Raw genomic sequence first — 24,912 nt, 5'->3', positions numbered from 1 at the left:
TTCGCCAGTTTTTGTTACCTGTATTTCCCATGCCATTTTAGCTTACTGTTTTGTGTTTCACTGACACTTGTCTCAATTTGTTTTCATGCGGGCGCTGAAGACCTTGCTGTCGTGCACCCATCCAAACATCTCCTCTCGACTCCACATAACAATACGTCATAGTAACAGGCAACAAAATAAAACAAAATAGGTTATAGTGTGTGTGTGTGTGTGTGTGTGTGTGTGTGTGTGTGGGGAGGGGGGGGGGAGTTAAACTCTTATCTCTCATCTTGAGGATGCCATTGTATAACCAGTAGACAAAGAACAAACAATAAAACGATTGGTGCTGTTGTGGAACATGGTGATAAAGCTACTCCTTGGAATACCTTCTGAATTATATGTACAGGTTATTTTAATTCTAAGGTTTTAAGTTGATTCTCCTGACGCAAGGCTAGAGGTAATATTAATTGGGATTGGATGCTTCAGTTTGCTTCTCTTTTGTGCATAGTTAAATACATTTAACCACTCGCATGGAAAGAATACATGATTTCAATAACCTTCTGATGTTATGTCCGACAAACAAATAAGGGAATTAAATGCTTGCCCTTTGGAGGTGATATAGAAAGCTTATATAAATCCTTATCCATGAAATTAGGTATTGTCAAACAATGGAAAATCCAGGATAGAAAGTAACAATATTATTAAAAGGAAAGTTGCCACTCACCATTAAGCAGAGATGCTGAGTCACAGTATAAGCTCACAGCCAACAAGGTCTGTGTTGAAAATAGCGCGCGCGCACGCACCCGCACGCACGCACGCACGCACGCACGCACGCACGCACGCGCACACACACACACACACACACACACACACACACACACGGTACGAAACCAGCCATTTAATCTACAAGCTAAGCTGCAACCACTGTGCTGCATTCTTTGTGGGAATGACAACCAACAAGCTGCCTCTGGCAGCTGAAGCCACACTGCGAGCAACAGCAGCAGTGCATGATGGGAATGTCAGCTGGGTGGGAATAAGGAGGAGGCTGGGGTGCGGAGGGGGAGGATAGCAGGGTAGGGGTGGGGACAGTGAATTGCTGCTGGGGAGCCTGCAAGGATGAGGTGGAGAGAGGGTAGGGCAGCTAGGTGCAGTTGGGTGGTTAGATGGAGGGTGGGGGGGGGGCGGGGAGAGAAGTAAAAAGACTGGGTGCACTGGTGGAATAAGGGCTGTGTAGTGCTGAAATGGGAACAGGGAAGGGGCTGGATGGGTGAGAAAATTGTATAACCAACAAGGTTGAAGCCAGGAGGGTTACGGGAACGTACGACATATTGAACGGAGAGTTCCTGCCTGCGCAACTCGGGAAAGCTAGTTTTAGTAGGGAGGATGCATATGGCACAGGCTGTGAAGCAGTCATTGAAATTAATGATGTCATGTTGGGCAGCGTGCTCAGCAACAGCAGTTTATCGGTGGCCATTCATACGGACAGACAGCTTGTTGGTTGTCATTCCCACAAAGAATGCAGCACAGTGGTTGCGGCTTAGCTTGTAGATTACATGGCTGGTTTCACAAGTAGCCCTGCTTTTGATGGGATAGGTGGTGATTGTGACAGAACTGGAGTAGGTGGTGGTGGTGGTGGGAGGACATATGGGACTTCCGTTGCTTGTCCAGTCAGTAAATCATGATCTTCTAGGGGGAGTGGGTCGAATTCCTTAGTACTGGCAGACACTCTGCCAACATGTTTCTTTCCACTGTTCCTTCTGTTTGCTATACACCACTGCTATAAATTCAGGGATGCTGTTGGATGCATTGAAATCAGCAATAAGTAAACGCCAGTTGCATCCCTTATGTGGTACTCTTCTTGTGCAAGGTGCTAATGTTACGAAATCCATACATTCATCAAGGTTCAATATTGCTAGCAGCTCAGTTTCATTCTGCATAATGTTCATAAGATGATTTTGCTGCTGCCCTCCTCCCCCGTGCTGTGTGGGTTGTTGAGCGCATTCACGTCATCTGTGAACAGGAACTTCAATTAAACTAGCCTGACAAACTGGAGAGCTTCCACTATGGTCATTGGCTTCAACTGCTTCAAAATAGTTTAGTTCAGTAGACATTGTTCTGGGGGAAGTAATAAGTGCTGTAAATTTCAGACTTCCATGTTTTTGTGAGCTGATTTGTGTACAAAAATTCCGCAACAGTTGCAACCCTTCCACGAACACCGTAAAGTATTTGAACATCCGGCTGTCTGGAACTTTTATGTCCCTCTCTAAACAGCAGTTACATAGTAACTTAGCTGATGAAATGATATTGCCTTAAAGTTTAATCATGTAAGTTAAATATAATTCTTTTCATTTAATCTTTAAAAGGATTGTACATTGACAGAGTGGCGTCAGACTTCAGATGATTTCTCTTTGACACGTCGATAGGGGTTGCTTTCTGTGTGCAAGTATCTCAAACTTCCCGTGTTATGTGAGCTCCAGTAACACCTGATTCACTGCCAGGCGCCAGGCGAGACTGCTTATTAGTTGTACCCACAAATCACTTTCAGTTGATATTCGCAGAAATGTTGCTGTTGAAAGTGAAATATACTTAGCATCAAGCCATCTCATTCCCTTACAGGAGAAGTAAGAAACCACTGTATTATTTTACTCTCTCCACGAAACATGTTTTTATGTGTTAAGACAGCAACAACGATAGTGGAGGTGGTCTGCAATCAATTATTTTAAATTTTGATAGTGAACAATATGGTATCGATAATTCTAAAAGTCAAATTAGAAAAATAAAATGGTTATGAAGAAGAGAAAGATGCATTCTTTACAGCTATTGAACAGGCACTGCAATTCATTAATCATCTAATGTATCATTTTTTTCAGACAGCAGTTATTGAACTGGCGCTACAGTTCATTAGTCATCTAACATAATTATCAGTCTGTGTCCTCTAACCAAATAAGTTGCATTAGGATTATTTTGTGCTAATGAAAAGACAACAGGAATACATGGTTGAGTACGCCTTTTTTGAAACAGTAGATGTCGCTAGCTTATGTATAAATAAACCATTCTTTTTAGGAAAGACAAAGTATTACACAATGAAGAAAAGCATTTGCTCAGTTTCTTTAAATAAGGGATTACAAATCTTAGTACGTAAACTCAAGTGCTTTGATGCATTTGTTCTGTCTGCACTTCCGTCTTTCTGAATGAGTCACTTTTACAAGACATTGTCAGCTCTGAAGAATGTGCCAAACAGTTTTGAGGGGAGAGTCTCCGATTTCATCTGGCTAAGTGTACCAGTGCATTGGTCTGGTTAGGTTGAAGTGATGTTCTAGCGTATGTTGGATATTCTGCTCATGAGTATCCTGGTGTGCTTAATCAAATTACTGTGCTATAGTTAAATTGATGGCATCCCTTAGAGAATACTGTCCTTTTTCTTCTTCTTCTGCAACGTAGTAATCAGTTGGAGGTAGAATGGTCTTTAGTCAGTGTAAATAGTGTTACTAGAGAAGAGGCCAAAGCTCTATTACCACAGTCAGTTTTACTTAAAACTTTTGGACTTTTCCAGTCAAGGGATTAAGGCCTTGCCCTCTTTGAAATCATTTCGTAAAGACACTCTGTAGCATTTTAGTTTCACTTTTAAGCTGTTTTGTAGGTATCTAGACCTTCATCTTCAGCATTGAATCGTAAGTGCCCTCTGACACTAATAGGTACTTCTTCATCTTTGCGTTCCTGGACCACGTGTTCGTGATGTGAAGCTCAAGTTTTTGCCTGATACAGATCTACAGGGTGACAAGTTGTCTATCTTTTCCTCGCAGTATATTTATTAAATATTGCGTATGTTTTTCTGGTCAACAGGTTTAATCTCATGTTTTTGTAAGTGTAAATTCAGGTAGTCTGTAGTGGAGTTTTCATTTCTTCTGAAGGGCCATCTACATAGCTCATTTAGGCGTTGGCGTCCATTGGTGACACACCAAGAAGGTAGCAAGTTGCATATCTAGGATTGTGCATGCTGTGTGTGGATGCAGGAGGAGCTGGCAGCAGACTCAGCTGTGCACGGACTCGCCTTGATAGGTCAGGGGTGCACTACAGAAGGAAGCAGCTACTTTAGCTGTAGAGTACTTGTGGAGTGTACACAAGGGTTTTTTAGGCTAGAGGGTAGTTTGAGATACTCAGATGAACACTTGCCAGTCGATACTCGGAGAGGGAAGTCAGACCACTTTAAGAGTATACGTACTTACACTGTCAGAATTTCATCAGTAAACTGTCGAGCTAGTGGGACTGAAGTTTCCGAATTTTTACCCTCCAGGAAAGTTCTCGTACACAAATTATTCTCAGGACTGAGAGCTGGCTGAAATCTGAAGAGGAAAGCTGTGAGAGATTTAGGGAGTAATGGAATGTTTATTGGAGAGACGGGTTATATGGGGAGTTTTCATTGCAGTGGACAAAAATATTCTCTCTATTGAGGTTGAAGTTGAGTGTGACAGCGAAGTTACCTGGTTGCGTATAACAGGTGTAGGTGAAAGCAGGCTAATTGTAGGATGTTTTTATCGGCCACCTGATTCTGCTGTGACAGTTCTAGAGTCATTCAAAGAATGTCTGTGGTCAGTAGCACATAAATGCCCACATCATGCATTACTAGTTAGAGGCGACTTAAACCTACCACATATAGACTGGGATATTTAATGCATTCTTCGCAGGGGGCTATGGACAGACAAGTCTCACAAAGTACTTCTGAACACAGTTTTCTGAAAACTGTCTTGAGCAGCTTGTTCGGCAGCCTACATGCAATGGAAATGTTTTACAACTTGTAGTTAGAAATAGACAGAACCTTATGGAAACATCATAGCAACTATTGTTACAAAGGTTAATAAATAAGTTAAGAAGAATAGGGGAGTGTTACTGCTAGAAAGAGAAGATAATCAGTTGTTGGCATCTCACTTAGACAGTGAATTGGCATCACTTAGTTCCAGTAAGATGGATTTAGAGGTATTATGGGCAAAGTTTAAGCAGATTGTAAATTGTGGTGTGGAGAATAATGTGCCTAGTAAGTGGATTAAGGATTAAAAAGACCCACCATGATTCAGAAAATGTTGAGGAAGCAGAGGCTGGTGCACACTCAGTTCAAAAGAGAAGGTGCAAATAATGACAAGCAATGATTAGTAGAGATTTTTGCGTCTGTGAAAAGATCTGTACACAAAGCATGCAACTACTACCACAGTCATATCTTAGCAAAAGTTCTGTCAGAGAAGCCAAGAAAATGCTGATCATATGTAAAATCGTTAAGTTGGTCCAACACTTCTATCCAGTGCCCTGTTGACCAGTCAGGTGTGGCTGCTGAAGATAGCACAACGAAAGCCGAAGTTTTAAATTTCACGTTCAACAAATCGTTCACGCACGAGATCTATACAAACTTAACTGTCATACGACCATTGGACAGACTCACTTATGGATGACATAGTAATAAGCATACTTGATGTAGGGAAGCAATTAAAAGATTGATAAAGCAGATAAGCCACCTAATCCGGATGGAACCCAAATTCGCTTTTACAAAGAGTAATCTGCGGCATTGGTCCCCTTAACTAGCGGGAATTTATAGTGAATCTCTCACCCTCCGCAGAGTTCCAGTCAACTGGAAAAAGGTGCCGGTGACTCCTGTACACAAGAAGGGTCAAAAACGGACCCACAGAATTACAGACCAGCATCCCTAACTTCATTTTGCTCCACAGTCCATGAACATATTCTCAGTTCGAATATTATAAATTTTCTTGAAACCGAGAAGTATATCCCAGATTTTTTTGCGTGGTTTGGGAAAGCATCTCATGCAAAACTTGGCTTGCCTGTTTCTCACATTATTTACTGTGAACTATGTGTGAAGTACAACAGGCAGATTCCTTATTTCTAGATTTCTGGAAAGCATTTGACACAGTGCCCCTTTGCAGGCTATTAAAGGAGGTACGACAGTATAAAATAGGTTCACATATATGTGAGTAGCTCGATGAATTCTGAAGTTAAAGAACCCAGTGTGTTGTCCTTGACAGAGAAAGTTCATGTGAAACAAGGGTATCTATCATCAGTACTGTGGATGAGTAGGAAAAACAAAACACACAATGTTCAGATACAGCATTAGTAGTAGCCTGCTTAACACAGTCACATCGTTCAAATATGTGGCGTAATGTTACAAAGCGATATGAAATATAACGAGCATGTGGGGTTTGTGGTAGGAAAGGTGAATGGTGAACTTCCGTTTATTGGCAGAATTCTAGGAAAGTGTGGTTCATCTGTAAAGCAGACCGCGTATAGGACGTTAGTATAGCCTATTCTTGAGTGCTGCTCAAGTGTTTGGAATCCGTACCAGGTCAGATTAAACTACGACATCAAAGCATCAGAGGTGGGCTGCTGGATTCATTACTGGTAGGTTTAAACAATACGTTAAGTGTTACGGAGATGGTTCAGTAACTCAAATGAAATGGTAATCCCTGGGGATGAGGCAACATTCTTTTCAAAGAACACTGCTGAGAAAACATAGAGAACCGGCATTTGATGCTGACTGCAGAACAATTACGTTACCTCCAACGTACACTGCGTGTAAGGACCACGGAGATAATCTATGAGAAATTAGGGCTCATACACAGGCATGTAGACAGTTGTTTTTCCCCTCAGTATATTTACGAATGGAATCGGAAAGGAAATGACTTGTAGTGGTATTGGTACCCTGTAATATCGATTGTGGAGTATCACTGTAGATGTAGAAAGGAAGAAAACGTAATTTTAATGTCCAAACACCTACCACAACAGAACTATGGACTAGTTCCTCTCAAAGGTAACCACCACATACGTAAACACATTTATCCCACTGGGAGACATGACAATCAGTTCCTGTTTCCTTTGATTTTCACACCTTTGGTGACCCTAAGAAAGATGTGCGTGATGTCAGTTTCATTCACACGAAGGAGTGCAACGGTGGGTGCGATTGTTGATCCTTCAGTGGCCAACATCATTCCACGAACCAGGAATTGATCATTGTCTTGCATTGGGATAATTTTTTTATATGCTGATTGCTTTTCAGTGGAACCATTCCATGGTTACGTTATGGCATGTGTTCATTTGATTGCACCTTACATTTAACTTTGATGTTAGCAAATGTACGTGTGTGCAGACCCAAGCAAACATATTTTGTCTGTATATGTGTGGACGGATATGTGTGTGTGTGTGTGTGCGCGAGTGTATACCTGTCCTTTTTTCCCCCTAAGGTAAGTCTTTCCGCTCCCGGGATTGGAATGACTCCTTACCCTCTCCCTTAAAACCCACATCCTTTCGTCTTTCCCTCTCCTTCCCTCTTTCCTGATGAGGCAACAGTTTGTTGCGAAAGCTTGAATTTTGTGTGTATGTTTGTGTTCGTTTGTGTCTCTGTCGACCTGCCAGCACTTTCATTTGGTACGTCACATCATCTTTGTTTTTAGATATATTTTTCCTACGTGGAATGTTTCCCTCTATATATATATATATATAGTTTTTCTCCGCATGCATAAAGTTGACACTCTCCATATATCTTCTTCCATTTGCTAGGCAGTGCATACTAGTTACAAAAACTGTCAACTTCAGCCTGCAGCTGGTTTCTAAAAGAAAAGAAAGCAAGGCTTTCTTCAGCAAGACGAAGAGATGAATACACTAAGCAGATTCAGAAGGATGTAGGTTGCAATAGGTACTGGGAGATGAAAAATCTTCCACAGTATTGCGCTGGCACGTCGATAGACACACAAACATACACACAAAATTCAAGCTTTCGCAACACTGTTGCCTCATCAGGAAAGAGGGAAGGAGAGGGAAAGACGAAAGGATGTGGGTTTTAAGCGAGAGGGTAAGGAGTCATTCCAATCCCGGGAGCGGAAAGACTTGCCTTAGGGGGAAAAAAGGACGGATATACACACGCGCGCGCGCACACACACACACACACACACACACACACACACATATCCATCCACACATATACAGACACAATCAGACATATTTAAAGACAAAGAGTTTGGGCAGAGATGTCAGTCGAGGCGGAAGTGAAGAGGCAAAGATGTTGTTGAATGACAGGTGAGGTATGATTGGCGGCAACTTGAAATTAGCGGAGATTGAGGCCTGGTGGATAACGGGAAGAGAGGATATATTGAAGAGCAAGTTCCCATCTCCGGAGTTCGGATAGATTGGTGGTAGTGGGAAGTATCCAGATAACCCGGACGGTGTAACACTGCGCCAAGATGTGCTGGCCGTGCACCAAGGCATGTTTAGCCACAGGGTGATCCTCATTACCAACAAACACTGTCTGCCAGAGTCCATTCATGCGAATAGACAGTTTGTTGCTGGTCATTCCCACATAGAATGCATCACAGTGTAGGCAGGTCAGTTGGTAGATCACGTGGGTGCTTTCACACGTGGCTCTGCCTTTGATCGTGTACACCTTCCGGGTTACAGGACCGGAGTAGGTGGTGGTGGGAGGGTGCATGGGACAAGTTTTACACCGGGGGCGGTTACAAGGGTAGGAGCCAGAGGGTAGGGAAGGTAGTTTGGGGATTTCATAGGGATGAACTAAGAGGTTACGAAGGTTAGGTGGACGGCGGAAAGACACTCTTGGTGGAGTGGAGAGGATTTCATGAAGGATGGATCTCATTTCAGGGCAGGATTTGAGGAAGTCGTATCCATGCTGGAGAGCCACATTCAGAATCTGATCTAGTCCCGGAAAGTATCCTGTCACAAGTGGGGCACTTTTGTGGTTCTTCTGTGGAGCAGATTCGTTTGCCACGAAGACCTAGGCTATAGGGAAGGGACCGTTTGATGTGGAATGGGTGGCAGCGGTCGTAATGGAGCTACTGTTGCTTGTTGGTGGGTTTGATGTGGAGGGACGTGTGAAGCTGGCCATTGGACAGGTGGAGGTCAACATCAAGGAAAGTGGCATGGGATTTGTAGTAGGACCAGGTGAATCTGATGGAACCAAAGGAGTTGAGGTTGGAGAGGAAATTCTGGAACTTTGGGTTGGCAGGCTTGGGTAACCAAGAAGGCTTCCTTTAAGCGACCCATGAATAGGTTGGCGTATGAGGGGGCCATCCTGGTACCCATGGCTGTTCCCTTTAATTGTTGGTATGTCTGGCCTTCAAAAGTGAAGAAGTTGTGGGTCAGGATGAAGCTGGCTAAGGTAATGAGGAAAGAGGTTTTAGGTAGGGTGGCAGGTGATCGCCGTGAAAGGAAGTGCTCCATCGCTGCGAGGCCCTGGACGTGCGGGATATTTGTGTATAAGGAAGTGGCATCAATGGTTACAAGGATGGTTTCCGGGGGTATCGGATTGGGTAAGGATTCCAGGCGTTCGAGGAAGTGGTTGGTGTCTTTGATGAAGGATGGGGGACTGCATGTAATGGGTTGAAGGTGTTGATCTACGTAGGCGGGGATACGTTCTGTGGGGGCTTGGTAACCAGCTACAATGGGGCGGCCGGGATGATTGGGTTTGTGAATTTTAGGAAGAAGGTAGAAGTTAGGGGTGCGGGGTGTCGGTGGGGTCAGGAGGTTGATGGAGTCAGGTGAAAGGTTTTGTAGGGGGCCTAAGGTTCTGAGGATTCCTTGAAGCTCTGCCTGGACGTCAGGAATGGGATTACCTTGGCAGACTTTGTATGTTGTGTTGTCTGAAAGCTGACGCAGTCCCTCAGCCACATACTCCAGACGATCAAGTACCATGGTCGTGGATCCCTTGTCCGCCGGAAGGATGACGATGGACCGGTCAGCCTTCAGACCACGGATAGCCTGGGCTTCAGCAGTGGTGATGTTGGGAGTAGGATTAAGGTTTTTTAAGGAGGATTGAGCGGCAAGGCTGGAAGTCAGAAATTCCTGGAAGGTTTGGAGAGGGTGATTTTGAGGAAGAGGAGGTGGGTCCCGCTGTGACGGAGGACGGAACTGTTCCAGGCAGGGTTCAATTTGGATAGTGTCTTGGGGAGTTGGATCATTAGGAATACAGCCCTCGTCAAAGATTTACTGTCCTTCCAGCTCCACTCCCTCCAAAACCTCAAAATTCCAATCAACACAGTCTGGAACCACAACACCCTAATTCAGTAGTTAACCTTTCCTCCAAACCTCTGTCCCAATCCGAAACCTCTGTTCTATCCAAAGGCCTCACCTTCAGCCCCACTCCCAAATTCAACCAAACAGCCCTCGTCAAAGATTTACTGTCCTACACTCGTACTCTCTGCTGGAAGTATCACTTTGCCACGAAGAAAAATGATCCTAATCCTACTCCTAATGATCCAACTCCCCAAGACACTATCCAAATTGAACCCTGCCTGGAACAGTTCCGTCCTCCGTCACAGCGGGACCTACCTCCTCTTCCTCAAAATCACCCTCTCCAAACCTTCCAGGAATTTCTGACTTCCAGCCTTGCCTCTCAATCCTTCTTAAAAAACCTTAATCCTACTACCAACATCACCACTGCTGAAGCCCAGGCTATCCGTGATCTGAAGGCTGACTGGTCCATCGTCATCCTTCCAGCGGACAAGGGTTCCACGACCGTGGTACTTGATCGTCAGGAGTATGTGGCTGAGGGACCGCGTCAGCTTTCAGACAACACAACATACAAAGTCTGCCAAGGTAATCCCATTCCTGATGTCCAGGCAGAGCTTCAAGGAATCCTCAGAACCTTAGGCCCCCTACAAAACCTTTCACCTGACTCCATCAACCTCCTGACCCCACCGACACCCCGCACCCCTAACTTCTACCTTCTTCCTAAAATTCACAAACCCAATCATCCCGGCCGCCCCATTGTAGCTGGTTACCAAGCCCCCACAGAACGTATCTCCGCCTACGTAGATCAACACCTTCAACCCATTACATGCAGTCTCCCATCCTTCATCAAAGACACCAACCACTTCCTCGAACGCCTGGAATCCTTACCCAATCCGATACCCCCGGAAACCATCCTTGTAACCATTGATGCTACTTCCTTATACACAAATATACCGCACGTCCAGGGCCTCGCTGCGATGGAGCACTTCCTTTCACGGCGATCACCTGCCACCCTACCTAAAACCTCTTTCCTCATTACCTTAGCCAGCTTCATCCTGACCCACAACTTCTTCACTTTTGAAGGCCAGACATACCAACAATTAAAGGGAACAGCCATGGGTACCAGGATGGCCCCCTCATACGCCAACCTATTCATGGGTCGCTTAAAGGAAGCCTTCTTGGTTACCCAAGCCTGCCAACCCAAAGTTTGGTACAGATTTATTGATGACATCTTCATGAACTGGACTCACAGTGAAGAACAACTCCAGAATTTCCTCTCCAACCTCGACTCCTTTGGTTCCATAAGATTCACCTGGTCCTACTCCAAATCCCATGCCACTTCCCTTGATGTTGACCTCCACCTGTCCAATGGCCAGCTTCACACGTCCGTCCACATCAAACCCACCAACAAGCAACAGTACCTCCATTACGACAGCTGCCACCCATTCCACATCAAACGGTCCCTTCCCTACAGCCTAGGTCTTCGTGGCAAACGAATCTGCTCCAGTCCGGAATCCCTGAACCATTACACCAACAACCTGACAACAGCTTTCGCATCCCGCAACTACCCTCCCGACCTGGTACAGAAGCAAATAACCAGAGCCACTTCCTCATCCTCTCAAACCCAGAACCTCCCACAGAAGAACCACAAAAGTGCCCCACTTGTGACAGGATACTTTCCGGGACTGGATCAGATTCTGAATGTGGCTCTCCAGCAGGGATACGACTTCCTCAAATCCTGCCCTGAAATGAGATCCATCCTTCATGAAATCCTCCCCACTCCACCAAGAGTGTCTTTCCGCCACCCACCTAACCTTCGTAACCTCTTAGTTCATCCCTATGAAATCCCCAAACCACCTTCCCTACCCTCTGGCTCCTACCCTTGTAACCGCCCCCGGTGTAAAACCTGTCCGATGCACCCTCCCACCACCACCTACTCCAGTCCTGTAACCTGGAGGGTGTACACGAACAAAGGCAGAGCCACGTGTGAAAGCACTCACGTGATTTACCAACTGACCTGCCTACACTGTGAAGCTTTCTATGTGGGAATGACCAGCAACAAACTGTCCATTCGCATGAATGGACACAGGCAGACAGTGTTTGTTGGTAATGAGGATCACCCTGTGGCTAAACATGCCTTGGTGCACGGCCAGCACATCTTGGCGCAGTGTTACACCGTCCGGGTTATCTGGATACTTCACACTAACACCAACCTATCCGAACTCCGGAGATGGGAACTTGCTCTTCAATATATCCTCTCTTCCCGTTATCCACCAGGCCTCAATCTCCGCTAATTTCAAGTTGCCGCCACTCATACCTCACCTGTCATTCAACAACATCTTTGCCTCTGCACTTCTGCCTCGACTGACATCTCTGCCCAAACTCTTTGTCTTTAAATATGTCTGCTTGTGTCTCTATATGTGTGGATGGATATGTGTGTGTGCGCGCGCGCAAGTGTATACCCGATATTTTTTCCCCCTAAGGTAAGTCTTTCCGCTCCCGGGATTGGAGTGACTCCTTACCCTCTCCCTTAAAACCTAAATCCTTTCGTCTTTCTGTCTCCTTCCCTCTTTCCTGACGAGGCAACTGTTGGTTGCCAAAGCTTGAATTTTGTGTGTATGTTTGTGTTTGTTTGTGTGTCTATCAACGTGCCAGCGCTTTCGTTTGGTAAGTCACATCATCTTTGTTTTTAGATATATTTTTCCCACGTGGAATGTTCCCTCCCCCCCCCCCCCTCTCTCTCTATATATATATATATATATATATATATATATATATATATATATATTCCATTGTGAATAAAGATTTGTTTAGGTGTCCTGCAGTACTGTCGTAAGCTCCTCACGAATTTATCATAAAGTTGAAATCTTAAAAATGATATTCTGTAATCTCTTACTTGCTTGTCTGCGTATTGCGTACATACACGGGAAGGAAACATCTTCAGTGTTCTGAACTGCATATGGTGTATCTCTTCAGAGATAAACATGTACATGAATAATTTCTTAACTGCTCTTTCTACAACTATACTTGGTTTGATTGTTGTTGCAATATTTGTATCAACTGCAAACAAAACTAATTTGGCACATGATAATGTTAATAACGAAATTTTAATATAGCGAGGAAAAGTAAGGGCTTCACAATGAAGCCTTCTGTGACCACATGCATTTAGTATCCAGTTCGATGACTGATGACTTAATAGAGCACTTGTCTCTATTGACAGCCTTTGTTTCCATTCAGGGATCAGATCAGCATTACCTTTTGTCATTTTATAATACAGCGTAATACTTTAAATTTTCGTAAAAGGATGATGTGATTTACACAGATAACATAATATACCATTAGCCTGTAATTTATTGTCTGATGTGAGTTGCATACATTCTTGTTGTATGTGTGCATACCCTTCTCGGTATAGGAAATACAGGGAAACATTCCACGTGGGAAAAATATATCTAAAAACAAAGATGATGTGACTTACCAATCGAAAGCGCTGGCACGTCGATAGACAACACATACACACAAAATTCTAGCTTTCGCAACCAACGGTTGCCTCGTCAGGAAAGAGGGAAGGAGACGGAAAGACGAAAGGATTTGGGTTTTAAGGGAGAGGGTAAGGAGTCATTCCAAGCCCGGGAGCGGAAAGACTTTCCTTAGGGGGGAAAAAAGGACAGGTATACGCTCGCACGCACGCTCACACACACACACACACACACACACACACACACACACACACACACACACACAAGCAGACATATACAGAGGCAAAGAGGTTGGGCAGAGATGTCAGTCGAGGCGGAAGTGCAGAGGCAAAGATGTTGTTGAATGACAGGTGAGGTATGAGTGGCGGCAACTTGAAATTAGCGGAGATTGAGGCCTGGTGGATAATGGGAAGACAAGATATATTGAAGAGCAAGTTCCCATCTCCGGAGTTCGGATCTATCCGATTATATATATAATAGAGGGAAACATTCCACGTAGGAAAAATATATCTAAAAACAAAGATGATATGACTTACCAAATGAAAGTGCTGGCAGGTCGACAGAGACACAAACGAACACAAACATACACACAAAATTCAAGCTTTCGCAACAAACTGTTGCCTCATCAGGAAAGAGGGAAGGAGAGGGAAAGACGAAAGGATGTGGGTTTTAAGGGAGAGGGTAAGGAGTCATTCCAATCCCGGGAGCGGAAAGACTTACCTTAGGGGGAAAAAAGGACAGGTATACACTCGTGCGCACACACACACACACACACACACACATATCCATCCACACATATACAGACCCAAGCAGACATATTTAAAGTTTGGGCAGAGATGTGGTTGGATTGTTAAAAAGCTCGTATGTATTCTGAAACTTTGTGCAACCACCAAATGCCTGGGAAGGGAGTTTTAAAATCCAGTCAGGAAGACCATTGGTGCAAGTTTGCTTAATCTTTCAGTTGCATAACACTGTTGAAAACTTTTCCATTTGAAGTTCCGTAGTGGGACTGTTCAGTAATTGTAGGTGTGGACAACACCTGTGATCCGGCTATCGTACATAGTGGGAATAGCACTCTTGAAACTAGCATGTCACAATATTTTGAATGCACTATTCACTCTTTCTTCTGTATTAGAATGTCTAGCAGCTCATTTTTTCAAGTGCTTTGGACTTTATGCAGCTTTCACTTTTTGAAGTTACACCTAATTTATATGAAAGAATATGTGAGGGTTTAATGGCAGGTAAGTTGGTATGTTGTAATAAAACTGGAATGTCTGCAACACCACCTGTGAAGTGTTACGAAACAGTGATGTAGCAACAGCAACCCATTGTTAAAATATAAATTTTTAGCATGTCTGCTGAGAAATTAAAGTAGCTCACATTAGTTAATACATATTTCTACAAGGTTCTAATGTTTAATGACATGAAACACTTGTATGGCAAGTATATATGTTCTGTGTTATAAGACTTTCTACTGATATTTGGCATTTTAGGAGCATCTTAGACAAGTGGAGTGCAGGATGTTGTACAGTGAAACATGCCTGGAAATTGGTTGTTCGCTGTTAGTACATAGTGGAGATGAATAGGTGGTGTCAGTACCTATACCCATTATATTTCCTCCATTATTGATTGTCCTGCATTTCGTTTGTGTGTGTGTGTGTGTGTGTGTGTGTGTGTGTGTGTGTGTGTGTGTGTGTGTGTGCGCGCGCGCGCGCTGGATGACTGTTATAACAGTAAATGCATAGTGTCTTCTTATTTTGAAATCTTAAACTTTGAGGGGAAGCAAGTTTTTCCACCTTGTTGGAATCTTGTATTTCTCAATTAGACCAACCCTGTTTTAAAATATTGACAGAATAGTTCGTAAAGGTAAGAAATATACTGGGCCATTAGTTGGGGTGCTTTGGAAGAAATGTTGATATACTGGCAATTGCCGTTGCAGGTGCAACTCAATCTAAGGTTCTGATTCAGTGTCCCACAGGTATGAGCTGGGTGGTTGTTCATATTGATTCAGTAGTAATTAATGGGGCACCATACAGTATTCACCAGTTAAATAAATAAATAAAAGTATGTTGACTTCATTCATACATTATTCTAATCCATTAATCTCATTACCCACACATGCTTTCCTGAAACTGAAATATTGTATGGCAGAAAACTAAAGTCTGTAGCAGCTTTCATTGACAAACTGTTTTGATTACCTATGAATCTTTTAGTTTACTTTATATTCATAGTACAATGTGTACAGTACCACTGGTACTTTCCAAGGCACATCACTCTCATAATGAACTTCTCATTCAGAAAGGTGTCTCCTCATATTCTGGTTTGCCAGTTTGGATAGAGTTCAATAGATATTAGTTGGCAAGTAGTGGCCAATTCTGTTACATCCTCCATCCCAACCTGTATCCTGCCCCTGCCCCTGCCCCTGTCCCCTCCCTCCCCTCCCCTCCCCTCAACTTCTCACCTCACAACGTAAAGGATGTTACAAATAATTGAACATGCCACTCCTAACATTGCTTTCATTTATTGAAATGCAATAAGGTGCTGGCAATTTAATATTACACAAGTCATGCATTTAAAAATGTCATCTTGATTATTCATGTTTTGCTAGTTATTATTATTTAAATACAGCATAATCAGTTGTAAGCAATTTGAAAAGCAATCATTCAGAAATGAATATTAAAATTACTGTTGTGCTTCCCTGCGTAAAGGTTTTGAATACATGGTTGGCTGTTAACTCTTTTGATGTTTTGTTACTCTTAAACTCAAATAAATCAATGTTGTTTAGTTCCCATACACAATAGACATTGCCTGTAGATTAAATGAGATGATAGTGAGCTTAGAGAAAATGTTTAATGACGTCAACATGTCTGAGTTGGTATTAGACATATTTCACCTATCTCTCTCTCTCTCTCTCTCTCTCTCTCTCTCTCTCTCTCTCTGTGTGTGTGTGTGTGTGTGTGTGTGTGTGTGTGTGTGTGTGTTTTACACAACACCACAGACACATTGACATTCACAGATTTTAGTGCACAGTTCTGAAAGAGTAGTGTTTGCTATTTACGTCACATGTAGAAGGGTTCAGAAAAATGTACACACATTGTGATATTCAATATTACTAGAACAAAATGAGATGCCGTTAAAATTCTTGCATGGGGAGGTTATTTTTTGTGTTAAGAGACCCCCATTAGCAACCAAACAATGTCAATGCCACTGTACTGTTGAGTGAACTACAGTTGCCAGTGTCATAGCTGTACAGGATGCCTTGATGGTTTCTTGTAGCTTGTTCAGTGTAGCTGGCTGCTGATGATGGACTTTATTTTCTAATCTAAACTAATCTAATTTTGCAAGCTGCCACATGTTAGAAGTCAAGAGGTGTAAGGTCTGGAGACCGTGGTCGGTACTCAACAGCTCCTATTAGACATACCCATTGTCCAGGTAGCTTTTCATCCAAGCAGGCTCTGACATCTCTGTGGTCGTGAGGCAGAGTGCCATCTGTTTTTAAGCAAAGCCTTTCATTTCCAAACACCTCTCGGATGGCAGGAAAAATCGCCGTTCGCAGCATATGAAGATACACCTCGCCAGTACCTTCAACAGAGCCTGGGCCAGTCAAGCCATGTTATGGCAGACCACACAACACATTAACACCCAGTAGATTAACATGTTTGTCCATGCAAGTGTGGGGATTTTTAGGAGCGCAGTCCTCATAGTTGTGGAAGTTTACAGTTTGAATTGTGCTTTGTCAGACCAGATAACAATCCCTGCAAACCATTCATCCTCACGAAACATGCCTTAAAACCTCTCACAGTTCTCCATCCTTCGATCCAGCTCATCCTCATTCGTAGCATGCAGTGATCTTGGAATGTTCACTTCCCACTTTTCAGCCTTCAGAATTCGTCGTATGATCGTTCGGCTTACCCTGCTTTCATGTCAACCCTGCTTCATAGATTTTTTAGGTGGCTTAGTGAAATGTTTCAACACAGCTGTGCTAGAAGCTAGGCTGATATTTTTTCATTGGTCAGACCTTTATTTATGCACATCTGGAACAGTACCGTTGGCTTCAAATTTATACCAATTATGATAAATTGTTCTACATGTTTGTGGTATAGTTCCATACACATTACACCACTGCTGTTATACCTTCATCATGTTTTTGTGTTTCCAGTACCATTTCAATACGGCCTTAAGTTGCTCAAATGACAGTCTTACTGTATTCATTAATGCACTGTCATCTGCTGGAAAACAAACACTCAGATGTGTTGAGAAGACAATAGGCTACGCTACCAAGCAAAACTGCAGCAATGTATCGTTTTGTTCCAAAGATATTAACTATCAGAGAGTGTCTGCATTTTTCTGGACCCCTCTATATGTTATTGTGACCCATCTGTGGGGTGGGGGATCTTGGAAAATGTGAATTACCTCCTCTGGAACATAAAGGATTTATGATTGAAACTTAAAAAATGCTCTCTCTTTTACTGCAACTTACTGCTTATTTCATTGTCCTTTTAGGCTAGGTTGACATTTGAAAGTTCCAAATCTGAAACCATTCTGGTGAGGGTCAGTTATTTTAGAATAGTGGGTTAGAGTGTTAAACGATGTCACAGGTAGGCCTGTTAGTGTCAGAACATCGGTGCAGTGAAATTTGCCTTTTCCAATCTCCGCAACATTCAGTCTATAGGCATACAATTGCTATGGGACTCTCAAACCATACCATAAGGAGAATTTTTCAAATAGAATAGTAGTTCCACCATCCGTACAAAATAGTGAGAACGCAAGAACTCAGTGAAAGATATTGGGCCAATCGCACAGCTCGTTTTGAGACTATCATAGAAGTCATCTCAACTGACAGCAGTCTGCTGGCTAGTGGTAAAGCACACCTTATTTGTTCGGCTATGCCAGTAAACAAAATTTTCGGTACTGGACCACAACCAATCCTCTCTACATTGTTCAGTGCCCACCACAGCGATCATGGTAGTGTTTGGTGTGCTGTCACTGGTTTCAGAATTGTAGGCTCATACTTCTAGGAAGACAGAACTGTGATGTTAACATCTGATCGTTCCATACAACTGCTACGCATTTTCCTGCAGCAGACACTCGTTGACCTAGAGAATCCTGCTGTGTGATTAAAACAAGATGGTTCTGCTGCAGACCCATTCAAGGCATTCATAAGCCTCCTAGGTGATGTTCAGTTGGCAACCCATTCTCCCAATCTTCCCTCCTGTTATTTCTTTCTGTGGGGATACTTCAAGGTGCATGTCTCTTGTCGTAAGCTGTGAACCCCACATGACCTGGAAGCTGCCATCCATCATGAAATTGGGGTAGTATCACAAGACATGACTAAGAGGGTCATGTTGAACTTACAAAGTGACTTCAAATGTGCGTAGAAAAGGAGGGTCATTGTCTGGATGATAAGATTTTTGAAGCTTAGTGTGTATGTGATGTAAATGGTAGACACTACCCTTTCAAATTGTGCATTAAATTTGTGAATGTCATTGTGCATTTTTGTTATCTATGTTTAAAGTTCTTGAATTATTTCTACTACACCCTGTATGTCAAGGCACTATTTACTACCGAAATGGAAAATAAAACTTGTGTATTACAGAATAAAGTTTGAATGCTACACAGCTTATCCTCCCACAACTTCTTAAACACTGTCAACTTCACAAAATATAAACTCCTTGGCTCTACTACTTACGGCAGCACAGCATGTGATACTCCTTGCTGTTTCAGTGATAATTCTTCTTGGGTGGAGGACATTTCAAGGGTTAAATATGTAAGTTTCATACTCCATCTGATTGTCGTAACATGTGGCGGAACTGTATATATACACTTTATAATTTGTCTGTAAAAAGTGTCTTTGAGTATTATGCAAGAAACCTAACAATGCTTTACCAATACAGCAGTAATATCATACAAATCTTTTTATGCTTTTATTTCCTAGTCATGTGTGTGCGTGCGCGCCACACACACACACACACATACACACACACCTGCTGACATGATTAACAGTATTTTAGATTTTTCTATCAATTGAAAACAATAAAATGTTGTTCATTGAGGTAGGTGCAGTTGTGAGGAAGGTAATCAGTTCCTCAGTCGTTGGAACCATTAAGTATTTTCCATAAGTAGGATATCTTTCATTTTTTAGCAATTCTCATATGAAATTTATGTTAATAACTCTATCCATCATCATAGTTTCGCATATATGCAACTAAACGTAATTCTTCACTGCCTTATTTCATAACATAGATACCATACTGACCAGTTGTGTGGCAACTATCTACCACATATCTTGGCTTTTATTAATACTGGAGTGTTGTAATGGGATTAAGAGCCTTAACTTTGCCAAATTGTATGCAAATCAGAAATATCTGACAAAATTATCTGGCCAAACCATCTCCCATGAAATTGAAGCAAGTTTCTCCATTTACAGTTCCATCAAAAAAATGAGGACCGATGATAACGTAACAAATCGCTTCCCACAAGCACACTCTTGGTAAGTTGAAACCATTTTTGATTGTCACATGGGGGTCTCCTCACACCAGTGTACTTGATTTTAGTTTTATGTGGCTGTGGAGTTTAAGTACTGAGGTATGGGGAATGGGAATTAACTTGGAAAGAAAGGGGTTCCTCAATAAATTTCTTTAGCACCTTTGATAGTGACTGTGGAGTCTTAACCTTTAGATGGCTGTTCTTGTGATAGTGTCAATTGTGTTTTGATACTTGAGTAGAATGTTTGCTCTTTGTTTTCATCCACACATGTATCATGTCCTTCTCTCCATTCAAAACTTGTGTGTCTCAATTTATTGAAACCACACATCATGAAGATTTCAGAGTTCTGGGAATAGTTGGTAATGGTTTACACTTTTTTCTCTACCAGCTCTGATGTCATTGCCCTGAAGGCAGTACAGTGTGTGACTAACAATTGCATTGAAAACAGTGGGTTTCAGAATAAATGGTTGTGCTGTCATAAAATTGGTTAAGTCGTACATTGTTCTTCGAACACACATCACTACATATTGCTTTATATACACTTACATACAAAACTTAATGTTTGAACTTAATATGTTTTAATGTATCTTTTTCCTGATGTATTACATGTGTTCTGATAGTGAAGTGCACTATTAACAGTAGGGAATGGGGCGGTACGACATTGCATGGAAACAAAATTGTATTTCAGTGCATTGTTGATAGATTATTATGTATTTTGTTGTTCGTCATGTTTCTTAATAATAATAATAATAATAATAATGTATTTTGTGAAGTATCTTACCTGTATCAGTTTTTCTCTTCCATTAGCCCACAGGCATACAAGTGAAAGTCAGTTGGATATGATTGTTTTATTGTTCATGCCGAAAGAATTCTGATTCTACACATAGTAGTTGTCAGTGGTTTTGCTTTTATGAAATGAGTGCTGTAAGACAAGACTTTCATGCACATTTCGATCCAGATTTGTTTCCTATCAGGTTTTAGTTATTCCAAAAGGTTGTTTTTTTTTTTTTTTTTTTAATCCATCTAAACTTCATCAGAGACTAAACTGATCCAAACAGATCAATTTCAAATGGGGATGTCATTAAGGAATAGATATTGCTACTTGGCTTCGTGTATGACAATTTGGGAATATTATAGACCCAGAGACTGGGGAACTAAAAGATAGATTTAGCTGAGAGCCTGCTTTCTGTTTGCATAATGGGAGATCATGTTAAGATGTATATCTAAAATGTGTGTGTGTGTGTGTGTGTGTGTGTGTGTTCCGAATGTTAGGGCACACACAAGATTTAACGCATTTGAAATATAATGTGTTACATAATTACTTGTTATATTTGTGTTTATTTTTCTTGACTCAGCACTTGTTGTTCAGTGAATTCACTTTTTCTTTCCAGCCTCTGAATACACCAGACCCATCTAACCACCATTCGCAGAAGCCAGAGCCGTCAGAAGTGCATTAACAGGGTACACCCTGAAAATGCTCCCACAGGCCCAGCAAAGGAGAAACTTATCCTACGAGGAGGAAAAAATTCATGTCTTTGTTGATTTTTGTAATTGAATGTTTAAGGAAAAACCAGAAGTTAACGATTTTTCCCATCTCCTGCACAATATCGCCTTCAGAAGAATGAAGAGTTTACAGGAGCCATATTAACATTCACATCTTCATATCTACTGGTGATACAGCATGTTCTTTATTCTGAGTGTGTGTGAGTGGAAGAAACTGGTGAACCAAAAGTGGCCAGACTTTTGATCTGTGACTTGTAGGAAAGGGTTGAATGTTAGACATACAGATGTAGCCCTGGTGTTCCTCCATTTTCTGCTACCTGGGTGTTCCAGCACTGGAAAACTTAAATAAGTTCGCATTTTCTACATAAGGAATACAACACAGTATTGTTTCTGCAGTTTCAGATATTAAATCTGTAAATCATTCTAATTGTTTGTCGTGTTTGGACAGTGCAATTTGATATATGTACAAATTGCGATGTCTGTGTTGGACAGTGATAAAGAGGGATTCTGACACATCACTTAGTGTAAAATTAAGATGAGAAGTTCTCTGAGAAATAGTAGTAAGAGTGATAAGATAGAAATAATTGATTTTTATTGTAATAATTCAGTTTTAGTTCTAAATGAACAACATTCATTTTGAGGAGGCACATTTTTAAATGATTTGAAGAAATTGTTCTTGAGATGCTTCACTTCATCTATTTTCTGTTAAATAAGAATGAAGACATGCTTATTCAGCATTGCCTCCATGAAGCATTATTATCGAAGACAGATGCAGTAGCATGGCAATTGGAACCAAAAGTGTAAAGATTTTCTCATGTATGTATAGTTTCTGCATTTATATTTGCAAATGTACATTTTGTTCTTCTCACATTTGTGTTGTCAGGTAATAAAACGATGCATCTGTTTTTGATAACTGTTCACACATCAGGCAACACTATACTTCTCATGGTTTCAGTGTTCGAGTGTTTATAAAAAAAATAGTCTAGGTCTCTCAATAATGTTTGTTAAATACTTTTGACGAATTCTGTGGTGTAGAGAACCAAATTTATTACCAAAATGCTGAAATAAGGATTTTATTGCATGTGGAAACTGTGCAATACTGCTTTTGTTCATTTGGATATTGGTAAAAAGTACATGAATTTTTAGAATACAGTTTTTTTGTTTTGTTTTAAGATAGATCAGTTGTGAATCATATTAAACCATTTCTGAAACCCCACATTTAAAAGTTGTGCATGTGTATACTGTGAAAAATTCAAAAGTGCTGTTTAGTTCCAATTTGTGAAATTACCAGATTTTGAATAGTGCCACTTAAGTATTGAAGAGTTGTCACTAAATGAGATGTCATTTGTTTTTGTAGCCATCATAAAAAGTAAATATCAGTCGAATGAAATAACTCTTCAGATAAAATTCATTTCGATCTAATTTTAGTGCCCAAGTAGTAATAAATATGGGGTTTCACAACTGTAGCAATTTTAGTGACATTTTTGTATCACTTATATGCCCAAATATAATTAACTTTATTTCTAAATCTTAAGGTTGTTTTTTTAATCATTGGTCCCAATTTTTCTTGTTGTTGTCCTGTTTACAGTGTTGCTAATTTACATTTGTCTGCCTGTTGAAAACATTGTGACCTTGAGTTTTTGCAACACAAATTGTATGTCACTTGTTACACTGTAGGCATACACTTAGAACTGGGGAAAGAGAACTTTTGTGAGCTATAAGAAATTGCTTACAAATCGAGAGATTCAGAAATTAATGACCCTTCTCCATACTTGTTACTCATCTTTTACCAACAGTTGTTGATACTGTTAAATACTATTCTCAGTTAAAAGATAGTCCACTCTACAATGCCCAAAATTTTAGCACATTAAAAACACCTGGGCCTAATTATTTCAAACTGCCATGACACAGCACTTGTTAAATAAAAAATTAGAACATCATATTATATTCATTGAGTTCACTTCAGCAAGCAACAAACCACTGTCAGCTTCAATTATCATTATTGTTTTTTTAATGTGATGTGTGGCACTAGTTGATAATGTCAGATACTCAAGTACTGCTATCTAGAATCTATTTTTTAAGTAGTGCTGTGAACAGTTGACGTCTTCCTATTTCCGCTGCCTTTACCAGGGCACATCTGTCATGTATTAACATTCAGAATAAAATATGCAATTTGTCAGACAATTTGGGAAGTAATTTTGTAGAGCAGCATTATTTGGTTGTCAGGAGGAGGCAACGTAAAGCGTGAAAGCTGCCAGTGTATTTCAGACTTGTTTGCAGAATAAATAAGTAATTATGAAGTGACTTGAGAAAGATTTCAAAACTTCGTACCATCTGTGAGCACTATTTTCAGTGCTGTGGGTTTCTTTTACAAAAATGATTGTTTGGCTGGGTAATGAAGAACTGTCTTTGAAAAGTAAGACAGAAAATCATTTGAACTGGTTACTTTCAACTTTGCTGAATTCTTTGGTTCCTACTACAAACAGGCATTGTGCTAAAAGAAGATTCTTGCTTCCGAATATTCTGGCAGTGGAAAAAGTGCATTAAATCTGTGAGGCTATAGGGAATTCTAGTTACTTCTGTTCTCTAGATATTACTTCAATCAAGTAATATTTGAGTTTTAACAATGAATATTATTAGTGCATCGTGCATTGTTGCTTTGCTGTATTCCACCTGTTATAACTTTGTTATATAACATACTTTCTTAAATTCAAGGAATGGCTATGTTGGTATTTGCTCATTACAGAGAGGTGTAACTTCAAAAAGGGAACCTCTAGTTCTGTCATGACTCCATGCCCAGTATAGTTAAGTGATAAACAATCTGCAAAAAGGTGGTGTCTCAGTCAGTTAAGTATCGTGTAATTTTTAAGTTGAAATCTGTTTTTGTGGCATTGCTGAGAGTTCCAGCGACAATTGATGTTTGCTGTACTGCATATTGTAGTATAGTTATTAGTGGTGTACAGGCACTGATGGAGCAAGTGGGAAAACTGTAACAACCTTGTCATAAAATGGGAGAAACAGTAAGCTGAACATTTCAGGTGAAGCTGCTGCTGTTCCAAGATATTTTTTATAATGATGTTTTGCTGTTCATTTGCATTGTTAGAATGTTCAAATTTTAAATTTTTGAACTATGATTGTGCCAAGTTAAGAAATAGATGATAAAACATATCGGCTTGGTCTCATTCCACTAGTTAAAGTTTTTGAAGGAGTGCATAATAAAATATAATTATGAAACATCACTTTCAGGTATGTGTGTGTGTTTGGAGTGGTTTTTCTGCTGATAAACATCACAAATTCAAGGACTTGATGCAGTATGTAATGGACATTTCATGTAAGCCATTGTGTAGTAATTTGGTGGGTCAATCCGTATTGGCTGATGCAGTGAAGTAATACAAATCAGTAGCTTCCTCTAAGAAGTTCAACTGCTCTGTATTCATGTATTGAAATTATC

General features: G+C 41.1%; 1 protein-coding gene across 4 annotated transcripts in view; it reads left to right on the top strand.

The window, feature by feature from the left end:
* The window catches only part of LOC126252807 (C-terminal-binding protein), a 211,106-nt gene extending 186,477 nt beyond the window's left edge, over positions 1-24,629 (top strand). For 3 of the 4 annotated variants that reach the window (XM_049953743.1, XM_049953744.1, XM_049953745.1), the window contains exon 9: positions 21,350-24,629. In XM_049953743.1, the coding sequence (XP_049809700.1) occupies positions 21,350-21,415 (66 nt within the window). In that variant the 3' untranslated portion in view covers positions 21,416-24,629. Of the gene's footprint in view, positions 1-19,899; positions 19,963-21,349 lie in introns of all 4 variants that reach the window. The other variant, XM_049953747.1, reaches the window with a different exon arrangement.
* The last annotated feature ends 283 nt before the right edge of the window (positions 24,630-24,912 follow it).

This window comes from Schistocerca nitens, chromosome 4, assembly GCF_023898315.1.
Source record: "Schistocerca nitens isolate TAMUIC-IGC-003100 chromosome 4, iqSchNite1.1, whole genome shotgun sequence".
In the NCBI taxonomy this organism is placed as follows: Eukaryota; Metazoa; Arthropoda; class Insecta; order Orthoptera; family Acrididae; genus Schistocerca; species Schistocerca nitens.
The sequence above is the reverse complement of the archived record's forward strand: the minus strand, read 5'-3'. Positions and strand labels throughout refer to the sequence as shown.